This window comes from Pelophylax lessonae (assembly GCF_965119305.1).
Source record: "Pelophylax lessonae genome assembly, chromosome: 11".
NCBI classification, from domain to species: domain Eukaryota; kingdom Metazoa; phylum Chordata; class Amphibia; order Anura; family Ranidae; genus Pelophylax; species Pelophylax lessonae.
In genome coordinates this window covers 236,408,182-236,435,838 of record NC_138778.1, presented here as the reverse complement: position 1 = coordinate 236,435,838, position 27,657 = coordinate 236,408,182, and the positions used below count along the sequence as shown (strand labels likewise).

The following is a 27,657-nucleotide window of genomic DNA, read 5'->3' as shown; positions in this document are numbered from 1 at the left end:
TGATAATCCCCAGTATATTATAGTACCCTAAGGGTGATAATCCCCAGTATATTATAGTACCCCCAGGGTGATAATCTCCAGTATATTATAGTACCCCCAGGGTGATAATCCCCAGTATATTTTAGTACCACAGTCTGATAATCCCCAGTATATTATAGTACCCCAGGGTGATAATCCCCAGTATATTATAATGCTCCCAGGGTAATAATCCCCAGTATATTGTAGTACCCTAAGGGTGATAATCCCCAGTATATTATAGTACCCTAAGGGTGATAATCCCCAGTGTATCATAGTACCCCCAGGGTAATAATCCCCAGTATATTATAGTACCCCCAGGGTGATAATCCCCAGTATATTATAGTATCCCCGGGGTGATAATCCCCAGTATATTATAGTACCCCCAGGGTGATAACGCCCAGTATATAATAGTATCCCCAGGGTGACAATCCCCAGTATATTATAGTACCCCCAGGGTGATAATCCCCAGTATATCATAGTACCCCCAGGGTGATAATCCCCAGTATATTATAGTGCTCCCGGGGTGATAATCCCCAGTATTTTAAAGTACCCCCAGGGTGATAATCCCCAGTAGATTATAATGCTCCCAGGGTGATAATCCCCAGTATATTGTAGTACCCCAGTCGGATAATCCCCAGTATATTATAGTACCCTCAGGGTGATAATCCCCAGTATATTATAGTACCCCAGGGTGATAATCCCCAGTATATTGTAGTACCCCAGGGTGATAATTCCCAGTATATTATAGTACCCCAAGGGTGATAATCCCCAGTATATTGTATTACCCCAGTCTGATAATCCCCAGTATATTATAGTAACCCCAGGGTGATAATCCCCAGTATAATATAGTACTCCCGGGGTGATAATCCCCAGTATATTATAGTACCCCCGGGGTGATAATCCCCAGTATATTATAGTACCCCCAGGGTGATAATCCCCAGTATATTATAGTACCCCCAGGGTGATAATCCCCAGTATATTATAGTACCCCCCGGGGTGATAATTCCCAGTATATTATAGTACCCTCAGGGTAATAATACCCAGTATATTATAGCAACCCCAGGGTGATAATTCCCCAGTATAATATAGTACTCCCGAGGTGATAATCCCCAGTATATTATAGTACCCCCAGGGTGATAATCCCCAGTATATTATAGTACCCCCAGGATGATAATCCCCAGTATAATATAGTACCCCCAGGGTGATAATACCCCGGTATATTATAGTACCCCCAGGGTGATAATCCCCAGTAAATTATAGTAGCCCCCGGGGTGATAATCCCCAGTATTTTATAGAACCCCCGGGGTGATAATCCCCAGTATATTATAATACCCCCGTGTGATAATAATCCGGTATATTAGAGTACCCCCAGGTGTAACAGTCTTATTACAGATATGATGTATATAAATCACTGATATAACACACCCACCTCTCTGTAGTGCGCCTCCAGGTACTGTGCCCCCCTCCCCGCTGTGACTCTGCAGCTCCTCTGGTTGGACATCGGGGTCTTCAGTGCTTCTGATTCTGCAGAAGAGAAAAAAATATAGAATGATACCGGACGACCGCCCACCATACACATATAATGATTCCGGGCGGACCGCCCACCCTAAAGATACATTGATACCGCGGGACCGTACACCATACACATACAATGTTACTGTAGGACCGCCCACCCTACACATACAATGATCCGGGCATCGCCCACCCTACACATACAATGATACCGGACGACCGCCCACCATACACATACAATGATCCCGGGGGACCGCCCACCCTACACATACAATGATCCCGGGGGACCGCCCACCCTACACATACAATGAAACCGGGGGACCGCCCACCCTACACATACAATGATACCGGGGGACCGCCCACCCTACACATACAATGATACCGGGGGACCGCTCACCCTACACATACAATGATACCGGGGGACCGCCCACCATACACATACAATGAAACCGGGGGACCGCCCACCCTACACATACAATGATACCGGGGGACTGCCCACCCTACACATACAATGATACCGGGGGACCGCCCACCATACACATACAATGATACCGGGGGACTGCCCACCCTACACATACAATGATACCCGGGGGACCGCCCACCATACACATACAATGATACCGGGGAACCGCTCACCCTACACATACAATGATACCCGGGGGACCGCCCACCATACACATACAATGATACCGGGGGACCGCCCACCATACACATACAATGATACCGGGGGACCGCCCACCCTACACATACAATGATACCCGGGGGACCGCCCATCCTACACATACAATGATACCGGGGAACCGCTCACCCTACACATACAACGCTCCCAGGAGACCGCCCACCATACACATACAATGATACTGAGGGACCGCCCACCCTACACATACAATGATACCGGGGAACCGCTCACCCTACACATACAACGCTCCCAGGAGACCGCCCACCATACACATACAATGATACCGGGGGACCGCCCACCCTACAATACAATGCTCACAGGGGACCACCCACCCTACACATACAATGAATGTGGGGGACCGCTCACCATACACATACAATGATACTGGGGGACCGCCCACCCTACACATACAACGCTCCCAGGGGACCGCCCACCCTACACATACAATGATCCCGGGGGACCGCCCACCCTACACATACAATGATCCTGGGGGACCACTCACCCTACACATACAATGATGCCGGGGGACCGCCCACCCTACACATACAATGATACCGGGGGACCACACACCCTACACATACAATAATACCGGGGGACTGCCCATCCTTCATATACAATGATACCGGGGGACCGCCCACCCTACACATACAATGATACCGGGGGACCGCCCACCCTACACATACAATGATACCAGGGGACCACACACCCTACACATACAATAATACCGGGGGACTGCCCATCCTACACATACAATGATACCGGGGGACCGCACACCCTACACATACAATAATACCGGGGGACTGCCCACCCTACACATACAATAATACCGGGGGACCGCCCACCATACACATAGAATGATACCGGGGGACCGCCCACCCTACACATACAATGATACCAGGGGACCACCCACCCTACACATACAATAATATCGGGAGACCGCCCACCATACACATACAATGATACCAGGGGACCGCCCACCCTACACATACAATGATATCAGGGGACCGCCCACCCTACACATACAATGATCCTTGGGGGACCACCCACCCTACACATACAATGATACCAGGGGACCGCCCACCATACACATACAATGATCCTGGGGGACCGCCCACCCTACACATACAATGATACCAGGGGACCGCCCACCCTACACATACAATGATCCCGGGGGACCTCCCACCCTACACATACAATGATCCCGGGGGACCTCCCACCCTACACATACAATGATACCGGGGGACCACCCACCCTACACATACAATGATCCTGGGGGACCGCCCACCCTACACACACAATGATACCGGGAGACTGCCCACCCTACACATACAATGATCCTGGGGGACCGCCCACCCTACACACACAATGATACCGGGAGACTGCCCACCCTACACATACAATGATCCTGGGGGACCGCCCACCCTACACATACAATGATCCTGGGGGGAATGCCCACCCTACACATACAATTATACCAGGAGACCGCCCACCATACACATACAATGATCCTACACACAATCATAAAATGATCCCAGAGGAACATTGAGTACACATGACTGTGGCCCCCCAGCCAAAGGTCTCAGTCAGTCACTGGAAAGCTGTGTTTGGAATCAGAGAATAATGAATCGTCCCTTACTGACTGGAAGGGAGGCAGGACAGATGATCAATGAAGTTTACTGACCCATCCCCCCAGTACTGCCGTATAGCCTGCAGGTTACATACCCCACCTGAAGGGCATGCCAACTATCTCCCCTGGGAAGAACCACCAATCCATTAGATTCATCTCTGTATAAGTGGGCAGGAAGGGCCACGTGCTATTTCTCCAGGTGGAGATGAAGTGGAATTTGTGAGTAATCAGAAGACTTAAAAGACTAGCAGAGGACAGAGGCAGAGGCTGTGTCGGGATTTGGAGATTTATTTCAGGTACACAGGAAATTTAGGAGTGGTGACAGATGTGACATAATCCTGCATTACACCATCTTTGTGACTCACATTAATAGCAGCTAACCTCGGGCGGTGCTTGGACTTGATAATCAGGAAAAGGTCACACTGCAAGTATGAAGCTGGAATACAAACACCTGGGACCATAGAAAAGGGGGGTAGCCATGGGTGTGTAACGCTCCTGCGTTTTATGTATGATGTGGATTTTCAGCTGCAGAAATATTCCACTTCAGTAGTCATGTAGAGAAACGCTGAGACACCATTCCCAACTCTCAATGACTCATCATGTGTGGATGATCTCAATTCAGCAAGTAAATACACACACTCAATAAGATGTTTCCTAGAGTGACTTATGTATATAGTAACACAGTGATGATAGGCTGAAGAGACAGGTTGGGTAGAGATTGTAGATGACAGACACTTGAAAGGAAATGTTCTTGAAAGTAAGATAGTAGCAGATGGGATGCAGATAGGTTTAGCAATCATGTATGGTAGCAGATGACAGAGTAGCAGGTGGACATACAAGAGAGATCAACCCAGTGCAAGAACAGGTGGTAGTAGGCTCAAGAGCTAGCAATCTTAGATAATGCAGATGTAGTAATAGTCCTTAGTATGCAGAGCTAGATAGTGTAAGCTTTAGTATGAAAGTTATAGAGGTTTCCCCTGTGGGGTACTTATCACTAATAGCAATGTAGCAGAGGAGAGGTTCGGCAAGAGCGGATGATCCGGTAGCGGGATACAGGGATCAGCGCAGCGTGGTTCCGACAGCGAAGTATGCTTGCAAGCATGAGAGCTTCAAGACAGGTTAGCATCAAGGCACAAAGCAGTTTGAACGAACACATGTGAGTGAGAGCCGGCGATCTAAATAGCCATCCAGTCCGGCGCTCAGTGATGACAGCATCAGTCTTAAAGGTGTATGCGCACTTTACCAAAAGAGAATGGTGGGGCGCATACACTTATGAAAGAGTAATTAGGGTACCCAAAGGTACCAGAACATTACAGGGTGCAGTGTACTGGGGGAACATTGACCCTATACATTCACGTCATAGAGCAAGTATGGATCTGGAATACAAACATCTGGGACCATGGAAATGGAGGGGTAGCTATCGGTGCAGTGTACTGGAGAAACAATGACCCTATACATACAGGTCACAGAGCAAGTATGGAGCTAGAATACAAACACTGCGGACTATGGAAGTGGAGGGGCGGCCATGGGTGCAGTGTGTCGGGGGAACATTGACCCTATACAAACAGGTCACACAGCGAGTATGGAGCTGGAATACAAACACCTGGGACCATGGAAAAGGGGGGGTAGCCATGGGTGCTGTGTACTGGGGAACATTGACCCTATACATTCAAGTCACAGAGCAAGTATGAAGCTGGAATACAAACACCTGGGACCATGGAAATGGAGGGGTAGCTATAATGGGTGCAGTGTACAAGGGAAACAATGACCCCTTACATACAGGTCACAGAGCAAGTATGGGGCTAGAATACAAACACTGCGGACTATGGAAGTGGAGGGGCGGCCATGGGTGCAGTGTGTCGGGGGAACATTGACCCTATACATACAGGTCACACAGCGAGTATGGAGCTGGAATACAAACACCTGGGACCATGGAAAAGGGGGGGTAACCATGGGTGCTGTGTACTGGGGAACATTGACCCTATACATTCAAGTCACAGAGCAAGTATGAAGCTGGAAAACAAACACCTGGGACCATGGAAATGGAGGGGTAGCTATAATGGGTGCAGTGTACAAGGGAAACAATGACCCCTTACATACAGGTCACAGAGCAAGTATGGAGCTAGAATACAAACACTGTGGACTATGGAAGTGGAGGGGTGGCCATGGGTGCAGTGTGTCGGGGGAACATTGACCCTATACATACAGGTCACACAGCGAGTATGGAGCTAGAATAAAAACACTGCATACCATAGAAGTGGAGGGGCAGCCAAGGTTGCAGTGTACTAGGGGAAAACCGACTCTATACATACAGTTCACACAGCGAGTATGGAGCTTGAATACAAACACCCAGGGCCATGAGAGTGGAGGAGCGGTTACGGGTGCAGCATACAGGGGGAACAATGCCCCAATACATACAGGTCACACAGCGACTATGAAGCTGGAATACAAAAACCAGGGCCATGAGAGTGGAGGGGCAGCCATGGGTGCAGCCATGGGTGCAGCACACAGGAGGAACAAAGACCCTATACATACAGGTCACACAGCGAGTATGAAGCTGGAATATAAAAACCAGGACCAAGAGAGGGAAGGGGTCACCATGGGTGCAGTGTACTGGGGGAACATTGAACCTATACATACAGGTCACACAGCGAGTATGGAGATGGGATACAAAAACAAGGACCATGAGAGTGAAGGGGTCACCATGGGTGCAGCATACAGGGGGAACATTGACTCTATACATACAAATCACACAGCAAGCATGGAGCTGGAAAACAAATGCTTGGGACCATAGAAATTAAGGGGTGGCCATGGGTGCAGTGTATTGGGGGAACATTGACTCTATACATACAGGTCACACAGGGAATATGGAGCTCAATACAAAAACCCGGGATCATGAGAGTGGAGGGGTGGCCATGGGTTCAATGTACTGGGGGAACACGAACTCTACACATAGAGATCACCCAGCAAGTATGGACCTGGAATACAAATACCTGGGAAATGGAGGGGTGGTGATACTTATGTTATATACCATGAGTATCTTTCTGGTCTATTGGTTCTGACTTTATTCTCCGCTTACGTTATAGGATTACTATGCAACTTTGCTACCTTAATATTGCCCAGTTTTATTATTTTGAGTATAAATCCTTAATAAACACTTTAGAACAGAAATGGAGGGGTGGCCATGGGTGCAGTGTACTGGGGGAACATTGACCCTATATATATAGATCACACAGTGAGTATGGAGCTGGAATACAAACACCCGGGACCGTGGAGTGGCCTTGGGTGCGGTATGAGTGCCACACACCCCTGATAATGTTCCTTTCAATGTTATCCATTTATCATTCTTTATCTGTCTAAATATCTCCAGGCAAAAATCCAAATACAAGAGACGCATACAGGTATACAGTATGTGTTTTTTTATGCCAGAATATTCTCATCTGTGAATGAAACACTTCTACCAGACAGCACTCCATGGAGAGTGACACCACTTTCTTTATTGCATTTAAAGAATACACTGGTGTCACCTTGCTGTCTCAGCAGATGCATATTAATGAGGTCATCCATGTACCCCTCCTGACAACAATGTGCAAGGCTATAGAACCCCAATAATAAAATCTCACAGCTCACTCTGGTTTTCTTATCAGTTGGGTTCATTCTTTTTATTCCTCAGGAAGAAATATGGTACAAAAGCTCATCAAACCCCAAAGACATAATACTATAGCTTACTAGAGGAGGCGGCCGCATTCATTATTTTCCCATTTACTCTCTACTGGTGGCCGTGGCAGTAGCACCTTTCCCGTATAAGGGTGACAATCCTGACCTACTGTACTGCATATAAAGTAGGGCGGTGTTCTGTAGTCCACAGAGATTGCTGGGAAAAATGTAACTGATAAGCATGCAGCACAGAACGGTAGCATAGGACGGCTCTAGATTCCGAACATGATCACCTGCTATTATTTGTACTTCTCCTAAAGGTACAATGAAAGAAAGCCAACAAAAAGGAGCATTGTGAGTGTTGTTTGTGTTTCTGCTTAGAGCTCCCCTGGAAATGTCAGATCTCTCAGCAGTGTCAGTGAAGGAAGGCCATGTCTGACCTATAGGAAGGAGATCCAGAAATTTCTGTGCTAGGTGTGTCTCCTCCTCATAGCTGATCAAGTCTGATGCAGGAACAAAGATCTGCTCTCAGGGTGCAGAAAGATTCCCCTATTCTTTGCTTTGTACACTGCGGTCAGTCCCATGAAATGGAGATACTGGACACAGACACAAAGCTTACGAGGGTGTCAAATGCCGAGCTTCTCTAATTGGTGCTCCTCCATTAAAGTAAAAAAAATCCACCAGAAGCCATGATATAATAACCCTCCCCAGCAGTGGAATATTCTATACTGGCTCCTGCAAACCCCTTCACTGCATCCTAGAATCCCCTCGCAGTATTCTGCAAACCCCTTCACTGCATCCTAAAATCCCCTCACAGCATCCTGCAAACCCCTTCACTGCATCCTAGAATCCCCTCACAGCATCCTGCAAACCCCTTCACTGCATCCTAGAATCCCCTCGTAGCATCCTGCAAAACCCTTTGCGGCATTCTGCAAACCCCATCACGGCATCCTAGAATCCCCTGGCAGCATCCTGCTAAAATCCTTCGCAGCATTCTAGAATCCCCTCACAGCATCCTGCAAACCCCTTTGCGGCATTCTGCAAACCCCATCACGGCATCCTAGAATCCCCTGGCAGCATCCTGCTAAAATCCTTCGCAGCATCCTAGAATCCCCTCACAGCATCCTGCAAACCCCTTTGCGGCATTCTGCAAACCCCATCGTGGCATCCTATAATCCTCCCTCAGCATCCTGCAAACCCCTTAGCGGCATCCTAGAATCCCCTTGCAGCATCCTGCAAACTCCTTCAGGGCATCCTAGTATCCCCTTGCAGCATCCTGCAAACTCCTTCGGGGCATCCTAGAATCCCCTCACAGCATCCTGCTAAACCCCTTTGCGGCATCCTAGAATCCCCTCGCAGCATCCTGCTAAACCCCTTTGCTGCATCCTAGAATCCCCTCGCAGAATCCTGCTAAACCCCTTTGCTGCATCCTAGAATACCCTCACAGCATCCTGCAAACCCCTTTGCTGCATCCTAGAATACCCTCACAGCATCCTGCAAACCCCTTTGCTGCATCCTAGAATCCCCTCGCAGCATCCTGCAAACCCCTTTGCCGCATCCTAGAATATCCTCACAGCATCCTGCTAAACCCCTTTGCTGCATCCTAGCATCCCCTCACAGCATCCTGCAAACCACTTTGCGGCATTCTGCAAACCCCATTGCGGCATCCTAGAATCCCCTCGCAGCATCCTGCAAACCCCTTCGCTGCAGATGAGGAGTTAGGTCAGTAGCAGGGGGTTGTGTGTTGTAGATGGGGGGTTTGGTCACTGGAAGAGGGTTGTGTGTTGCAGATGGGGGGGGGGGGCTTGGTCATTGGAAGGGAGATGAGTGTTGCAGATGGGGGGTTTGGTTACTAGCAGGGGATGTGCTTTACAGATGGGGCATTTGGTTTTTGTGTTTTGCAGATGGGGGGTTAGGTCAGTAGCAAGCAGGGGGTTGTGTGTTGTAGATGGGGAGTTTGATCACTAGAAGGGGGTTGTGAGTCGCAGATGGGTGGGTTTGGTCAGTAGACGGGGGTCGTGTTGCAAATTGGAGGTTTGGTCACTAAGAGGTTGTGTGTTGTAGATGGGGGGGTTAGGTCAATAGCAAGGGGTTGTGTGTTGCAGATGGGTGTTTGGTCACTAGAAGAGGGTTGTGGGCCCGTTCTCTTTGGATTGTGTCTCCATTTGGACAATATGCCACCTATCAATAGCACTATGCATTGCTATACACATTAATACTATTGCACTTTTAAACTAGGTTTGCTGGTGGCTGCAAGTCCTTCACTACTTCCTACTTCTTATCATTATCTTTACTCATCCTCATTTTTTCTTTCCCAGCTCTTATCACTTCACGCCTTGTCTGCCATTGTTGTGCCCCCTCAGCTCCTGGGAGAGTCGCACTTCCAGCCATGCCCAGCGATCCATATCAGCATGCAATAGTAGTAGATCTGAGCTGCATTGTAAGTTGTTGAGATTTGAGGTATCCCCTCCTTCTCAATATTATACTATTTTTGTACCCTTTGATATATACTCATATATCTTTGGCAGACATACACTATATAGCTGCCCTTGATGAAGTGGAATGCAGTCCACAGAAACGCGTTGGGCCTACTTCGATGCAATCTCAGTACCCTGTATTGTCAGTCATACTACACAAATGTTTGAACTGTTTGTGCTATTGTGCGATTATGTCATATGAATTCAGCTCATATCTGCCATGTTTGTTATTTAACCGCATTTTCATTTCTGTCATATGCGTTTTATTGTTACTGCAATAAACATCATTTCACTTTATTGGCCGTGGCACACGCCTCATTTAAAGTATCAAACTTCCCCTTCTTGGGTCACAGGTAGGGGGGTTTGGTCACTAAAAGAGGGTTGTGGGTCACAGATAGGGGGGTTTGGTCACATAAAAGGGGTTCGTGTTGCAGATGGGAGGTTTGGACACTAGCAGAGGGTTGTGTGTTGCAGATGGGAGGTTTGGACACTAGCAGAGGGTTGTGTGTTGCAGATAGGGGGTTTGGTCACTAGCAGAGGGTTGTGTGTTGCAGATGGGAGGTTTGGTCACTAGCAGAGGGTTGTGTGTTGCAGATGGGAGGTTTGGTCACTAGCAGAGGGTTGTGTGTTGCAGATAGGGGGTTTGGTCATTAGCAAAAGCCACCCCCTGGGGAAATTTCTTTTTTGTTGTACCAAGCATCCTACTCCTACCCCAGGTGTCTTAACCACTTTACCGCTGCTCACTATAGCTCTACTGGGGCAAAGTGGCTCGATAATGTCTGGCGACGTAGACCTACGTCGCCAGACATTCCCCTCTCTCACTGCCGGAGGCTCGCTCCCGCTGTATTTAGTCACAGCGGGAGTCGGGCCAGGGGAGGAGCGGCGGCGATCGCCGCCGCTCTTCCCCGATCGTCGGGGAATCGAGTCTGGAGATCCGCCTGCTTGTGTAAACAAAGCGGGCAGATCTCCTAAGTGACAGGCAGGGTCAGATTGCAGGGTTCAGCATAGCTCAGCCTGTCCCTGTGTCACATAGTCCCCTCCCCCCACACACGTCAGTAAGCACCAGGCATACATTAACCCCTTGATCACCAATAAAAATTAACCCCTTCCCTGCCAGTGTCATTTTTACAGTAACAGTGCATATTTATAGCACTGATTACTGTAGTAATGTCACTGGTACCCCCAAAAGTGTCAAAAATGTCAGTCAAGGGTTCGATCTGTCCACCGCAATGTCACAGTCCCGCAAAAAAAAAAATCGCAGATCGCCGCCATTACTCGTTAAAAAAAAAAAAAAAACACCAAAAACGACAGAAATCTTTCCCATAGTTAGTAAACGCAATAACTTTTGCGCAAACCAATCAAAATACGCTTATTGTGATTTTTTTTACCAAAAATATGTAGCAGAAAACAAATTGGCCAAAAATGATAAAAAATTTTGATTTTTACATTTTTTTGGGGGGAATTTCATATAAAAAATGTGAAAAATATTGCTATTTTTTCAAAATTGTCGCTCTTTTTTTGTTTATAGCGCAAAAAATAAAAATCGCACAGGTGATCAAATACCACCAAAAGAAAGCTCTGTTTGTGGGAAAAAAGGACATAAATTTCGTTTGGGTACGGCGTTGCATGACCGCGCAATTGTCAGTTAAAGTCGCACAGTGCCGAATCGCGAAAAGTGGCCCAGACGTAAGACAGCAAAATCCTCCGGTGGTAAAGTGGTTAATAAACCCAATGTTCTAAAGATCTGGTTGTGTTGGTCAATAAAGGAAAGATTAGAGGGTTTCATTAGTGACCAAATCAGGGACTGAACAGGACAGGTAGAGGCTGGAGTTCTCAGAAATCCTTACATGTTCTGCTGAAAGCTAGATGGTTTCTTCAGATTCCAGGTTCGGGATTGGCCAAATGTGCCCACATGACTTCCGTCACAGGTCCAGAGCTTGGCTGTCCGGTCAGAAGAGCCACTGATGATGAATAGTTCCACCTCAAACTGGAAGATTTCCAGACTGACCACTGTGCTGGTATGTGCCGCCCAGCTGAAGAGTAATGGAGGCCGGATCCCCTTCGCCTGCATAAGAACTCGAAAATGAAAAGCTTTACCCAACATAGGGCAAGACATAACCCCACACTGACCCCAGCAGACCATCATATCAACATTAATAAGCATGGAAAACATAATTGGATACAGTGTCCCCTGCAGGTACAAACAACCTGTGGGGCTCCTTCATTCTCTGCCCACATGCTGAATAAAGTATGTTTCTGTTATGAGCATGTAAGGGATGAATTACCTGAGCCTGAGGGTAAAGACCATACTGTGAGATGTCCCAAACCTGGATGTAGCCTGAGGTGTCACCGGACACAAGACGACGATTGAGGTCATCACTCGCTATACCAAACACTGACTCATCCGCTTCTCCTGGGGCGTAGAAGGAAGCTGCAGGAAAGCGCAGGAGGGGGATCAGTATAACACAGGAGAAGAAGACATTACCAAACACAACAAGACCAAGAGATCAGAACTCCAACCCCAACCAGATTAATAGACAAGGATTATGTAAACAGGATCCCGACCCTTCCCCAACACCAGATCATCAAAAGTATAGCGAGGACTCCTATCTCAACCAGATCACAAGGAGGACTATGTACAGGAGACTATTCCATCATTAAAGACCATCATTATTACAGCAGGAGATAGGACAGAAGAGACAACAACCAGGACTTTGTATAAGAGGTCCTGTGTACTCTGAACAAGGTTATCATCATACTGGGGACTCCAAACCAACCAGACTACCAGGAGATGGAACCAAATCCTTAACCAGAACTATGTACAGGAGACACTGAATATTAGAATACAGGATTATCATTATACTGAGGACTCCTGTAGTGGTGTGCCCCTTTATCCAGATGCAGGTGCAAGTCCCTTTAACTCAATTCCCCACAATCCTCTGGGCTCCCAGCATCCCCTGAGTTCCAGGACACGCCCAGGGAGTATAAATGCCAGCTCCGCCCAGCTTCCTGTGCTCGGAGAGATCCTGCCTGATGGGAGAGCAGTGACTGATCAAGTGAGCTGTCCGCAGGTGCTGGGTCCTCATCTGATCAGTCTGGTGTGTGGGCCACCAGCAGTGAGCACAAGAGCACGCAGTATCTATCCAAGTCACTGGAGAGGACTCTGTTACAGTCCATGTGGAGAAGTTGTCCAAGCAGTGGGTTGGTCCTATCTACGGCCCCCAGAGCCTCCTGACCAAAGTCAGCATCAGCAGCGCCTGTGTGAAGTCTGTGCCAGCAGGAAATCCCCTCAGCTCACAGTCTGCTGAATGAACGATCAATCTATGGAACACGTGAGAATCTTCTGCTCTTTATCCTATCAGTAAACTGAGCTCAGAGCACTCTGCTGCCATCTAGTGGCCATTAGTAGAACTGCAATAGAATTGTTTTCAAATGTGTTTTACCTGTTTCTCCCTTCCTCATATTGCTGTTTTGTACTGCAAATCCCTGTCCACATGATCTCCTGTGTAATCTATGTTCTACATTGTTAAGTAAAGTAGAAATTGCACATCACCACTGGTCTGATCATTTGGCTGATACCGTTACATAACACTCCAAACCCACTAGACTACCAGGAGATGGAACCAAATCCTTAACCAGAACTAAGTACAGGAGACTGAATATTAGAAGACAAGATTATCATTAGTATGTTGAGGACTTCAATCCCACCAGATTACCAGGAGATAGAACCAAGAAGACAACAAGGACTACATGTAAAGGAGAATCAGACTATTCCAAGACAAGATTATGATTTAGTATTCAAGGCCAAGAAGGTGACAATAGACCTTTGTATCAGATTGTAAAATCAGGGCTGTGTGAGTTACAGCAAGTTGCTCTTCCCCAAACTGTGCCGGTCACCAACCTCTAATAGGCCCGGCCCTGTGATATACACTAAACTGCCCTCACTTTTCCTGGATACTCGCTAAGTTGCCATCACATGTTACCAATAAGGATTATGGGAAGACTTATTACAATACTTCTGACAGATACTGAGACTAAGCAGCTCAATGGCACCTGCCAAATCAGCATGTTGCCCGGTCTGGGCACGCTCCATGTTGATTAAATGCTCTGTCAGTTCATGTTTCAGACTCTGTGTCACCTGAGGGCCACTCTGCTTGTAATATTAAGACCATGACTGAATCATCAACTGCAATCACCGAATATGGAGTCAGGGGTGAAGATACTCCACCAGCACAGGACTCCACCCTCTGAACTGATGAGGATAGCGCCCTCTCTCTGTGCTGCACGGTACTGTAGGAAGAGGAGGCGGTCCACCGGCGTAGGGCCCCTGACAGGAAGAGATGACCAAGAGGTTACAACAGACCGAGAGTCTCTTCCCTGACCACCTGCACAACTATTACTCACCCGAGGTCACTGCTCCGCCCCCTCTGACAATACCGGCTGCCCGCTCTTCCCCTGGAACTCTGCCTGTGAATACCAGAAACACAGACGTGTCAGTGTGCACAGTGTATGTGATGTGTATACAGACGTGTCAGTGTGTACAGTGTATGTGATGTGTATACAGACGTGTCAGTGTGCACAGTGTATGTGATGTGTATACAGACGTGTCAGTGTGCAGAGTGTATGTGATGTGTATACAGACGTGTCAGTGTGTACAGTGTATTTGATGTGTATACAGACGTGTCAGTGTGCAGAGTGTATGTGATGTGTATACAGACGTGTCAGTGTGTACAGTGTATGTGATGTGTATACAGACGTGTCAGTGTGCAGAGTGTATGTGATGTGTATACAGACGTGTCAGTGTGTACAGTGTATGTGATGTGTATACAGACGTGTCAGTGTGCAGAGTGTATGTGATGTGTATACAGACGTGTCAGTGTGCACAGTGTATGTGATGTGTATACAGACGTGTCAGTGTGCACAGTGTATGTGATGTGTATACAGACGTGTCAGTGTGCAGAGTGTATGTGATGTGTATACAGACGTGTCAGTGTGCACAGTGTATGTGATGTGTATACAGACGTGTCAGTGTGCACAGTGTATGTGATGTGTATACAGACGTGTCAGTGTGTACAGTGTATGTGATGTGTATACAGACGTGTCAGTGTGCACAGTGTATGTGATGTGTATACAGACGTGTCAGTGTGCACAGTGTATGTGATGTGTATACAGACGTGTCAGTGTGCAGAGTGTATGTGATGTGTATACAGACGTGTCAGTGTGTACAGTGTATGTGATGTGTATACAGACGTGTCAGTGTGCAGAGTGTATGTGATGTGTATACAGACGTGTCAGTGTGTACAGTGTATGTGATGTGTATACAGACGTGTCAGTGTGCAGAGTGTATGTGATGTGTATACAGACGTGTCAGTGTGCACAGTGTATGTGATGTGTATACAGACGTGTCAGTGTGCACAGTGTATGTGATGTGTATACAGACGTGTCAGTGTGCACAGTGTATGTGATGTGTATACAGACGTGTCAGTGTGCACAGTGTATGTGATGTGTATACAGACGTGTCAGTGTGTACAGTGTATGTGATGTGTATACAGACGTGTCAGTGTGCACAGTGTATGTAATGTGTATACAGACGTGTCAGTGTGCAGAGTGTATGTGATGTGTATACAGATGTGTCAGTGTGTACAGTGTATGTGATGTGTATACAGACGTGTCAGTGTGCAGAGTGTATGTGATGTGTATACAGACGTGTCAGTGTGCACAGTGTATGTGATGTGTATACAGACGTGTCAGTGTGCACAGTGTATGTGATGTGTATACAGACGTGTCAGTGTGCAGAGTGTATGTGATGTGTATACAGACGTGTCAGTGTGCACAGTGTATGTGATGTGTATACAGACGTGTCAGTGTGCAGAGTGTATGTGATGTGTATACAGACGTGTCAATGTGCACAATGTATGTGATGTGTATACAGACGTGTCAGTGTGCACAGTGTATGTGATGTGTATACAGACGTGTCAGTGTGCAGAGTGTATGTGATGTGTATACAGACGTGTCAGTGTGCAGAGTGTATGTGATGTGTATACAGACGTGTCAGTGTGTACAGTGTATGTGATGTGTATACAGACGTGTCAGTGTGCACAGTGTATGTGATGTGTATACAGACGTGTCAGTGTGTACAGTGTATGTGATGTGTATACAGATGTGTCAGTGTGCACAGTGTATGTGATGTGTATACAGACGTGTCAGTGTGCAGAGTGTATGTGATGTGTATACAGACGTGTCAGTGTGTACAGTGTATGTGATGTGTATACAGACGTGTCAGTGTGTACAGTGTATGTGATGTGTATACAGACGTGTCAGTGTGCAGAGTGTATGTGATGTGTATACAGACGTGTCAGTGTGCACAGTGTATGTGATGTGTATACAGACGTGTCAGTGTGCAGAGTGTATGTGATGTGTATACAGACGTGTCAGTGTGCACAGTGTATGTGATGTGTATACAGACGTGTCAGTGTGCACAGTGTATGTGATGTGTATACAGACGTGTCAGTGTGCAGAGTGTATGTGATGTGTATACAGACGTGTCAGTGTGTACAGTGTATGTGATGTGTATACAGACGTGTCAGTGTGCAGAGTGTATGTGATGTGTATACAGACGTGTCAGTGTGCAGAGTGTATGTGATGTGTATACAGACGTGTCAGTGTGCAGAGTGTATGTGATGTGTATACAGACGTGTCAGTGTGCAGAGTGTATGTGATGTGTATACAGACGTGTCAGTGTGTACAGTGTATGTGATGTGTATACAGACGTGTCAGTGTGTACAGTGTATGTGATGTGTATACAGACGTGTCAGTGTGCAGAGTGTATGTGATGTGTATACAGACGTGTCAGTGTGTACAGTGTATGTGATGTGTATACAGACGTGTCAGTGTGCAGAGTGTATGTGATGTGTATACAGACGTGTCAGTGTGTACAGTGTATGTGATGTGTATACAGACGTGTCAGTGTGCAGAGTGTATGTGATGTGTATACAGACGTGTCAGTGTGTACAGTGTATGTGATGTGTATACAGACGTGTCAGTGTGTACAGTGTATGTGATGTGTATACAGACGTGTCAGTGTGCACAGTGTATGTGATGTGTATACAGACGTGTCAGTGTGCACAGTGTATGTGATGTGTATACAGACGTGTCAGTGTGTACAGTGTATGTGATGTGTATACAGACGTGTCAGTGTGCAGAGTGTATGTGATGTGTATACAGACGTGTCAGTGTGTACAATGTATGTGATGTGTATACAGACGTGTCAGTGTGCAGAGTGTATGTGATGTGTATACAGACGTGTCAGTGTGCACAGTGTATGTGATGTGTATACAGACGTGTCAGTGTGCACAGTGTATGTGATGTGTATACAGACGTGTCAGTGTGTACAGTGTATGTGATGTGTATACAGACGTGTCAGTGTGTACAGTGTATGTGATGTGTATACAGACGTGTCAGTGTGCACAGTGTATGTGATGTGTATACAGACGTGTCAGTGTGCAGAGTGTATGTGATGTGTATACAGACGTGTCAGTGTGTACAGTGTATGTGATGTGTATACAGACGTGTCAGTGTGTACAGTGTATGTGATGTGTATACAGACGTGTCAGTGTGTACAGTGTATGTGATGTGTATACAGACGTGTCAGTGTGTACAGTGTATGTGATGTGTATACAGACGTGTCAGTGTGTACAGTGTATGTGATGTGTATACAGACGTGTCAGTGTGCACAGTGTATGTGATGTGTATACAGACATGTCTCTCTCACATAGAGATGATGGAGCCACCTGGACCATCCAATGAGGACCATCCATGTACAGTGTAATGTAAGTGTACACGTGTCCTCATCTATAAATCTCTAATATACACTCACCCGCCACTTTATTAGGTACACCTGTTCAGTTGCTAGGTAACACAAATTGCTAATCAGCCAATCACATGGCAGCAACTCAATGCAATTAGGCATCTAGATGTGGTGAAGACGACTTGCTGAAGTTTAAACCCAGCATCAGAATGGGGAAGAAAGGGGATTGAAGTGACTTTGAGCGTGGCATGGTTGTTGGTGGCAGACGGGCTGCTCTGAGTATTTCTGGGATTTTCACACACAACCATCTCTCGGGATTACAGAGAATGTATACGGGAAAAAGAGAAAATATCCAGTGAGCGGCAGTTGTGTGGAGGAAAATGCCTTGTTGAGGTCAGAGGAGAATGGGCAGACTGGTTCCAGATGATAGAAAAGCAACAGTAACTCAAATAACCACAAGGTATGCAGAATACCATCTCTGAACACACAACACATCCAACCTTGAAGCAGATGGGCTACAGCAGCAGAAGACCACACCAGGTGCCACTCCTGTCAGCTAAGAACAGGAAACTGAGGCTACAATTGGCACAGGATCACCAACATTGGACAATAGAAGATTGGAAAAATGTTGCCTGGTCTGATGAATCTCGATTTAAGCTGTGACATTCAGATGGGAGGGTCAGAATTTGGTGCATGGATCCATCCTGCCTTGTATCAATGATTCAGGCTGGTGGTAGTGGTGTAATGGTGTGGGGGAGGAGGGGGGGGATAATGGTTCAGGCTGGTGGTGATGGTGTAATGGTGTGGGGGAGGAGGGGGGGATAATGGTTTAGGCTGGTGGTGTAATGGTGTGGGGGAGGAGGGGGGGATAATGGTTTAGGCTGGTGGTGTAATGGTGTGGGGGAGGAGGGGGGGGGTAACGGTTTAGGCTGGTGGTGATGGTCTAATGGTGTGGGGGACATTTTCTTGGCACACTTGGGACCCCTTCGTACCAATTGAGCATGGTTTAAATGCCACGGCCTACCTGAGTATTGTTGCTGACCATGTCCATCCCTTTATAACTACAGTGTCCCCATCTTCTGATGGCTCCTCCCAGCAGGATAATGCCCCGTGTCACAAAGCTCCAATCATCTCACCACTGGTTTCTTCACCATGACAATGAGGTCACTGTCCTCTAATGGCCTCCACACTCACCACATCTCATCCAATGGAGCACCTTTGGGATGTGGTGGAACGGGGGATTGGCATCATGGATGTGCAGCCGACAAATCTGCTGCAATTGTGTGAGGCTATCATCTCACTATGGAGCAAAATCTCTGAGGAAAGTTTCCCGCACCTTGTTGTATCTATGCCACCAAGAATGAAGGCAATAGTGGGTCCAACCCTCTACTAGCAAGGTGTACCTAACAAAGTGGCCGGTGAGTGTATATGATGGAGCCAGCTGGACCATCCAAGTCCAAACTGAGTGAGATGGAAGGATGGCAGGGGTCAGCTCTATTACCTGTGCAGCGGACATTTTCTTAGGTACAGATACAGTCTCTGCGTTTCCACATTCCAGACGATGATCTCACCATCAAAGCTCCCCGTTACCAGGAGACCCAACGATGGGCTATAGTCAGCCGCCATGATGTCATCCTTGTGCAGATGACCCCCTTTCCAATCTTCATCGGCGGGCACATACATGTTCTATGGGGAGGTGAGAGGAGACTGAACACGTGTATACAATGATATCTCAATCATCCTATATCTAATCATAGATGTAGCACTACTCCCTTGGGAGCTGCTGGTTATGGGTTGCCCTGGGCTACCCTTAGCAACAACATGACCGTTCAGCATTTCCCAAGTGTTTTAGCTCAGTCAGGAAACAGTCCAATAGCTTTCGGTTTTGTGTTTTTATTTAGAACTTGGATGGGAGAAGGGAATGAGTGGGATACTCCAACTTAAAGTAACTATGCACAATTGGCTAGGACGACTTGAATGCTGAATAACGCTGAGTAATGCTGAGTAACGCTGAAAAACGCTGAGTAACGCTGAGTAACGATGAGTAACGCTGAATAACGCTGAATAACGCTGAGTAACGCTGAGTAATGCTGAATAACGCTGAGTAACGCTGAATAACGCTGAGTAACGCAGAGTAAAGCTGAGTAATGCTGAGTAACGCTAGTCACGGCTAGGCCACTGTTTCACTTTGCCCTTGGCTGTGAAGTAGAATCATTAAGCTTGAGGTAATCTGTATCCTGAGCTAAACTGTATCCTGAGGTAAACTGTATCCTGAGCTAAACTGTATCCTGAGGTAATCTGTATCCTGAAGTAAATGGTATCCTGAGGTAAACTGAATCCTGAGGTAAACTGAATCCTGAGGTAAACTGAATCCTGAGGTAAGCTGTATCCTAAAGTAAACTGTATCCTGAGGTAAACTCTATCCTGAGCTAAACTGTATCCTGAGGTAAACTGTATCCTGAGGTAAACTGTATCCTGGGGTAATCTGTATCCTGAGGTAAACTCTATCCTGAGCTAAACTGTATCCTGAGGTAAACTGTATCCTGAGGTAAACTGTATCCTGAGGTAAACTGAATCCTGAAGTAAACTGTATCCTGAGGTAAACTCTATCCTGAGCTAAACTGTCTCTTGAGGTAAACTGTATCCTGAAGTAAACTGTATCCTGAGGTAAACTGTATCCTGAAGTAAATGGTATCCTGAGGTAAACTGTATCCTGAGGTAAACTGTATCCTGAAGAAAACTGTATCCTGAGGTAAACTGTATCCTGAAGTAAATGGTATCCTGAGGTAAACTGTATCCTGAGGTAAACTGTATCCTGAAGAAAACTGTATCCTGAGGTAAACTGTATCCTGAAGTAAATGGTATCCTGAGGTAAACTGTATCCTGAGGTAAACTGTATCCTGAAGAAAACTGTATCCTGAGGTAGACTATATCCTGAGGTAGACTATATCCTGAAGTAAATTGTATCCTGAAGTAAACTGTATCCTGAGGTAAGCTGTATCCTGAAGTAAACTGTATCCTGAGGTAAACTGTATCCTGAAGTAAACTATATCCTGAAGTAAACTATATCCTGAAGTAAACTGTACCCTGAGGTAAACTGTATCCCGAGGTAAACTGTATCCTGAGGTAAACTGTATCCTGAGGTAAACTGTACTGCCGAACAACTTCAGGGCCCTTTCTGGCACCCCTTTGTTCCTATTCTTCAGGGTTCTCTACACGGCACCCCCTTTACTGTTACTTCCTGTGTAAGGCTGGCTCTCTGATCCCCTGACTTCTCTGGAGTGGTCTCCTCTTCTAGGCAGACCCCTTGGTTCTCACGGACACTGTTTTTCCCAAAGATTCTGCCAGCAGCTCCACTGCTCAGCACTCTGGATCCTCTGCAGCTCAGCTCCACACCTGGTTCCATAGGCCGATCGCCTGAACCACCTTCCTCACACCTGCAGGAGGAGAGACAGCCGTCCACCTCCTCCTGGGACTTTGCTCCCACCAAAAGATGCCATGTCACATGCTCCCTCAGGATTTATAGCCAATCCCAGGATGCATTGCGAGAATGCCCTCCCACTGAGACAGCCATAACCCCTGGTGTGCTGCTGGTTAGGTTTCCTCCACTGTCCAACAAGTTCCCTTATTGGATACAGACCCAATAAATCAGACCTGGAAACATGTGAAAGGCAAAACTAACAGATCTGGCTCTCCTGATAAGCAGACAGAGCCACATAATGCATTTTCCTAGCACCTACCTAAGAGGGTGCTGCATAGAAAACCAAGATGGAGGATTAATGTTACCTGCAGCCATGACACACCTCTGTTCCTGCACTTGGGATCTTCTAAAGATATGAAAGTAACTGACAAAGATGAAATGATGGCAGAAGGGGCACTGATCTGCTAGAGCTGCCTGCCCACTAACATGCAGGAATAAACACTGGAGAAGAAGAGAAGACGGGGTTCAGCTAACCTCGGGTTTTGTGACATTGTAAGTGACAATCTTCCTGTTCCAGCCAACACTGAGGAATGTCTGCCCCCGCAGCGTCAGTACACAGGTGACCTCCGCCTCCTCAACCGACTGCAGTCTGTGCAGGTTGTGTCCATTCTGGATGTTCCAGATCTGAAATATAAAGAGATGAGAATGTTGTCTACAACCCCATCCCCCCTTTCCTAAATACAATCAGATTTGCAGCATGAGATAGATATCCCCCCCCCCCCCTTCTTCTCTGGTGACCCGTGAGCTGTAAACACTAAATACATTACAGTGTCACTCCAGACCAAACGATATTCAGAGTTTGGTGGAGAGTTACATTGTGACGTCTGTCACGATTGACAACGCCCACGGCGACTAGCTAACCGAGACGTGGTTTCGTGACTGGGGAGTATAAGGGAATAAGGGAAACTCCTACAATAACACTGGCTGTGACACTTTTACAGCCCGCACTGCCTTTGGTCACCACTAGAGGGAGACTCCACTCCAATCCAGCTGGCTGACCACACACAGGCAGATACGAATCTTACATACAATCTGGTGCACTCTAAGGGTTACGGAGCAGTCTAGCAATTATTACACACTACTGGGATTCCTCCAGCTGTCCTACAAGGTAGAACCCCGGTGTTAATCACTCTTCCCACTGTCCCCACCCCCACACACCACAAACGATAGCCTGCCACCACCCAACAGTTTGTCCGCAGACTGGTCTGCTGGGCCACCACACACACGCAGATCTCCGTCTGGTTTACAATCTGCATGCAATCTGCCAACACACAGTGCAATTGCATACCGATTGGCATGTAGCTTAGACCAAGCAATTAGGCACTAAAATGCAACAATCTCTTCAGAGATATGAGTCCTAGCTTAGTACACAGAAGTCACTTATTAATTTTATAATTAAATATCCCGAAAGTGGGCAGTGCATAAGAAATATATACAAAGCAAAAGGAGTTACAAAAAATACAAAATATAAAAAGACACACAATTGGCAATTTGCTATGAAAATAAAAAGGAATAAAACCAGAAATAATCTTTACCAAAGCTTATCCCTTGGTAGAAGCATACCGGATACCGTGTGGGGACTCCCCAGTTTAGAACTGGCTTCATGGAAGAACCATGTCCGTATCTTAGGTTCCCCAATTTATTGGAATATGAATGTGGGCTGGACTTTAGCCCTTGGCCAATCAACCCCAGGGGGTGTCCCTGTCCCAGCCCACAGGAGGTTTCGTGTTCTGAACTCACCAGAGTCGAATTGACCCAGAACGGCGCAGACCGCTGAGTCAGGGATAGGAATTCTGACACCAGGGCATCGGTCTGATTGCGACAGTACCAAACACTGCCTGCCTGCTGCAATCAGACGCCATATAACGGTTTTGTGTGTTTCTCTAGGATTCTACGCACGCTACAGACAGAGATTTACATGTACATGTAGCCCAACACGTGAACCATAAGAAGGAATTATTTAAATCTCTCTGCCACTAATATTTCACCTATTATGAGAGATAAAATACATTCCTTTGATCTGATGATACCAATCAAAGCTTGCAGACTGTTTGGAGCCTATCGTCGACCCCTGCGGATCCCCGCAGTCAAGATGACCAGCAGCTCTCTTTGAGGCTTCAGGAAGGTGACAACGTCTTTCTTGTTAGCAGAAGATGGTCATGTTGTTGGGAATAATGTTTGGGGTACAATTCTATATTACTCATTTCATGATTCCTTAAAGCCATCAATACCCCCCTTTCACCTAACGCCAAGGTGTACCTTGATGGTGCCGTTCTGGGCCCCGCTGATCAACCTCCTCCTTGAGGTGTCCAGTGATAAACATGTCACCTCCTCCTGGCCGTGAGCATTCCTCAGAAGAAGAAACTTGTCGCCCGTTTCCACATCCCAGACCGCTATGCTGGAGTCCTCACTCGCTGTCACCACCTGATGTGAACATGTAAAGGGGGGGTCAGGATCGATATCTGGAGAATTATGGCTTGTTGGCAGCTGCAGCGAATATTCCAGGAGATCAGACCTGTATGAGACTCACCTGATGGAAGAATCTATTGTACAGGACAGAGGATAGACATGTCTCCTGTGTCCCCAGAGTCCCCTTATTCCAGGAGATCAGATCTGTATGAAACTCCCCTGATGGAAGAATCTATTGTACAGGACAGAGGATAGACATGTCTCCTGTGTCCCCAGAGTCCCCTTATTCCAGGAGATCAGACTCACCTGATGGAAGAAGCCATTGTATAGGACAGCTGATAGAGGAGCCTCATGTGTCACTAGAACCTCTTCATTAGAGGACTTCTGGGCCAGTCTCAGCATCGCAATATAATCAGAGTAAGAGACGAGCAGGCAGTGAGACGGTGACGGTACGAGGAGAAAGGGGAAGTTTCCTTGTTCCTGGATCCTTCCAGGCTGGATACATGGGAACTTCAGAACCAGCGTCTGCAGGCAGCTATGAGAGGAGATGCCCCAGACTTTCAGGACCTGTGGAGAGATGGAGGACCATTCTATTGTGTGGCTTACATTGATGGACCACAAACACTTCTCCGGCCTGTATTCATACTATATGATGCATCCTCATACTCACCGAGTCCTTCGAGTAGCTGAATATTTGTCTGAGGGGTTCATATACAACCACATCAAGAATGGGTGTAGTGTGCTCCGAGAGGACAGCTGTAGGGCGGCCAGGGACATACTGGTTCCAAAGTCTGACCTGGTGATCCAGTCCCCCAGTGACCAGCAGGTTCATGGCCTTGCAGAAGTCAAAGCATTGAACACCCTGGAAGAGAACAGGCTGAGTCACCACATGACCTCCAACAGCCAAAACTCCACAAACCTTACTGATCTTCCAGGTGGAAACTCCACTAACCTTACCAATCTTCCAGGTGGACATTCCACTAACCTTACCGATCTTCCAGGTGTAAACTCCACTAACCTTACCAATCTTCCAGGTGGACACTCCACTAACCTTACCGATCTTCCAGGTGGAAACTCCACTAACCTTACCAATCTTCCAGGTGTAAACTCCACTAACCTTACCAATCTTCCAGGTGGACACTCCACTAACCTTACCAATCTTCCAGGTGGACACTCCACTAACCTTACCGATCTTCCAGGTGTAAACTCCACTAACCTTACCAATCTTCCAGGTGGACACTCCACTAACCTTACCAATCTTCCAGGTGGACACTCCACTAACCTTACTGATCTTCCAGGTGTAAACTCCACAAACCTTACTGATCTTCCAGGTGTAAACTCCACAAACCTTACTGATCTTCCAGGTGGAAACTCCACAAACCTTACCGATCTTCCAGGTGGACACTCCACTAACCTTACCAATCTTCCAGGTGGACACTCCACTAACCTTACCGATCTTCCAGGTGTAAACTCCACTAACCTTACTGATCTTCCAGGTAGACACTCCACTAACCTTACCGATCTTCCAGGTGGACACTCCACTAACCTTATTAATCTTCAGGTGGAAACTTCACTAACCTTATTAATCTTCCAGGTGTAAACTCTCCCTCGTCTATGAATGTCCATGATGACAACGGAGGTCTTGGAGCTGCCAGATGCTGAAATGATAAGATCCTGTCCTGGGATGTACAGGAGTCGGGTCACAGGTTCGGAGTGGACATTAGGGATGTACTGGTAACTAAGGAAATTGCTATGATGTCTCAGGTCCTACGAGGAAGAAGAAGTATAGAGATCACATGGGGAAATCCTTTGATGTGAGAAGATCTGCTACACCTTGGGCCTCTACTCAGGTCATCAGTACTAACACCATGGTCCGATATTCCTGAACACTGGCCGTCAGATATCAGCTACGTCTACAGTCAGGTCTTTACCCCCCCCCCCCCCCCCCAGTCAATGGTGCTTCCAAGATCAACAGCCTCTGGTTTGTCAGACTATCTTCCACATTCTGTAATCCTAAAATATACAGTATACATTATCTCACAAAAAGTAAGTACACCCCTCCCATGTGACAACACTGAAGAAATGAGACTTTGCTACAATGTAAAGTAGTGAGTGTACAGCTTGTATAACAGTGTAAATTTACTGTCCCCTCAAAATAACTCAACACACAGCCATTAATGTCTAAACCGCTGGCAACAAAAGTCAGTACACCCCTAAGTGAAAATGTCCAAATTGGGCCCAATTAGCCATTTTCCCTCCCCGGTGTCATGTGACTCGTTAGTGATACTCAGGTGTGAATGGGGAGCAGGTGTGATAAATTTGGTGTTATCGCTCTCACTCTCTCATACTGGTCACTGGAAGTTCAACATGGCACCTCATGGCAAAGAACTCTCTGAGGATCTGAAAAAAAGAATTGTTGCTCTACATAAAGATGGCCTAGGCTATAAGAAGATTGCCAAGACCCTGAAACTGAGCTGCAGCACGGTGGCCAAGACCATACAGCTGTATAACAGGACAGGTTCCACTCAGAACAGGCCTCACCATGGTCCACCAAAGAAGTTGAGTGCCGTGCTCAGCGTCATATCCAGAGGTTGTCTTTGGGAAATAGACGTATGAGTGCTGCCAGCATTGCTGCAGAGGTTGAAGGGGTGGGGGAGGGGTCAGCCTGTCAGTGCTCAGACCATACGCCCCACACTGCATCAAATTGGTCTGCATGGCTGTCATCCCAGAATGAAGCCTCTTCTAAAGATGATGGACAAGAAAGTCCACAAACAGTTTGCTGAAGACAAGCAGACTAAGGACATGGATTACTGGAACCATCTCCTGTGGTCTGATGAGACCAAGATAAACTTATTTGGTGTCAGATGGTGTCAGGCGTGTGTGGCAGCAACCAGGTGAGGAGTACAAAGACAAGTGTGTCTTCCTACAGTCAAGCATGGTGGTGGGAGTGTCATGGTCTGGGACTGCATGAGTGCTGCCGGCACTGGGGGGCTACAGATCATTGAGGGAACCATGAATGCCAACATGTACTGTGACATACTGAAGCAGAGCATGATCCCCTCCCTTCAGAGACTGGGGGGCAGGGCAATATTCCAACATAACGACCCCAAACACCTCCAAGATGACCACTGCCTTGCTAAAGAAGCTGAGGGTAAAGGTGATGGACTGGCCAAGCGTCTCCAGACCTAAACCTTATTGATCATCTGTGGGGATCCTCAAACAGAAGGTGGGGGAGGGGAAGGTCTCTAACATCCACCAGCTCTGTGATGTCATCATGGAGGAGGGGAAGAGGACTCCAGTGACAACCTGTGAAGCTCTGGTGACCTCCATGCCCAAGGGGTGTTCTTCAGTGTTGATATAATAAAATAAAATATGATATAATAAATATAATAAAATATTTTTAAAAATGTGAGGGGTGTACTTACTTCTGTGAGATACGGTAAGTGTGTTTATCAGACAGGTGGGGATTGACCCCGTCTCATAGACAAGTGAGGTGCAATAGACATATGAAGGGTAATTCTGTCATCTGCTGTCAGTGCCGGGTCTCCTCACCTGCATGGAGATCTTGTGGGGTCCTGGCTGCTGGCTGAATGGCTTCTCAAAAAGACCGTAGGTTGGCTTTAACAGCCACAACAAGCTGAGTCCACCGTAGTCATCCCCCCATAGGAGAAGAGAGGAGCTTCCAGGGATCTGGGGATATAAGAGGACATTCGGTGACCAGATAACTCTACACAAAGGAGAATATAGGGGCTTTCAGGGGTCTGTGCATTTAAGAGGAGATATAGTGACCAGAGAACCCTACACACAGGAGAAGAGAGGAGCTTCCAGGGGTCTGTGGATATAGGAGGACACCGGGTGACCAGAGAACCCTACACACAGGAGAAGAGAGGAGCTTCCAAGCATCTGTGGATATAGGAGGACACCGGGTGACCAGAGAACTCTACTAAGAGGAGAAGAGAGGAGCTTTCAGGGGTCTGTGGATATAAAAGG

General features: G+C 47.1%; 1 protein-coding gene across 1 annotated transcript in view; it reads right to left on the bottom strand.

The window, feature by feature from the left end:
• Positions 1-27,657, bottom strand: part of LOC309566510 (cilia- and flagella-associated protein 337-like) — a 99,522-nt gene that overhangs the window by 24,747 nt on the left and 47,118 nt on the right. Inside the window, exons 7-18 of the mRNA XM_082271682.1 lie at positions 27,220-27,357; positions 25,246-25,434; positions 24,338-24,529; positions 23,974-24,234; positions 23,518-23,682; positions 21,733-21,882; positions 19,279-19,463; positions 14,375-14,437; positions 14,167-14,297; positions 12,256-12,401; positions 11,818-12,035; positions 1,448-1,542 (exon numbers count right to left, since the gene is read on the bottom strand). Coding sequence (XP_082127808.1) covers positions 1,448-1,542; positions 11,818-12,035; positions 12,256-12,401; positions 14,167-14,297; positions 14,375-14,437; positions 19,279-19,463; positions 21,733-21,882; positions 23,518-23,682; positions 23,974-24,234; positions 24,338-24,529; positions 25,246-25,434; positions 27,220-27,357 — 1,933 coding nt within the window. The remainder of the gene's footprint in view (positions 1-1,447; positions 1,543-11,817; positions 12,036-12,255; positions 12,402-14,166; positions 14,298-14,374; positions 14,438-19,278; positions 19,464-21,732; positions 21,883-23,517; positions 23,683-23,973; positions 24,235-24,337; positions 24,530-25,245; positions 25,435-27,219; positions 27,358-27,657) is intronic.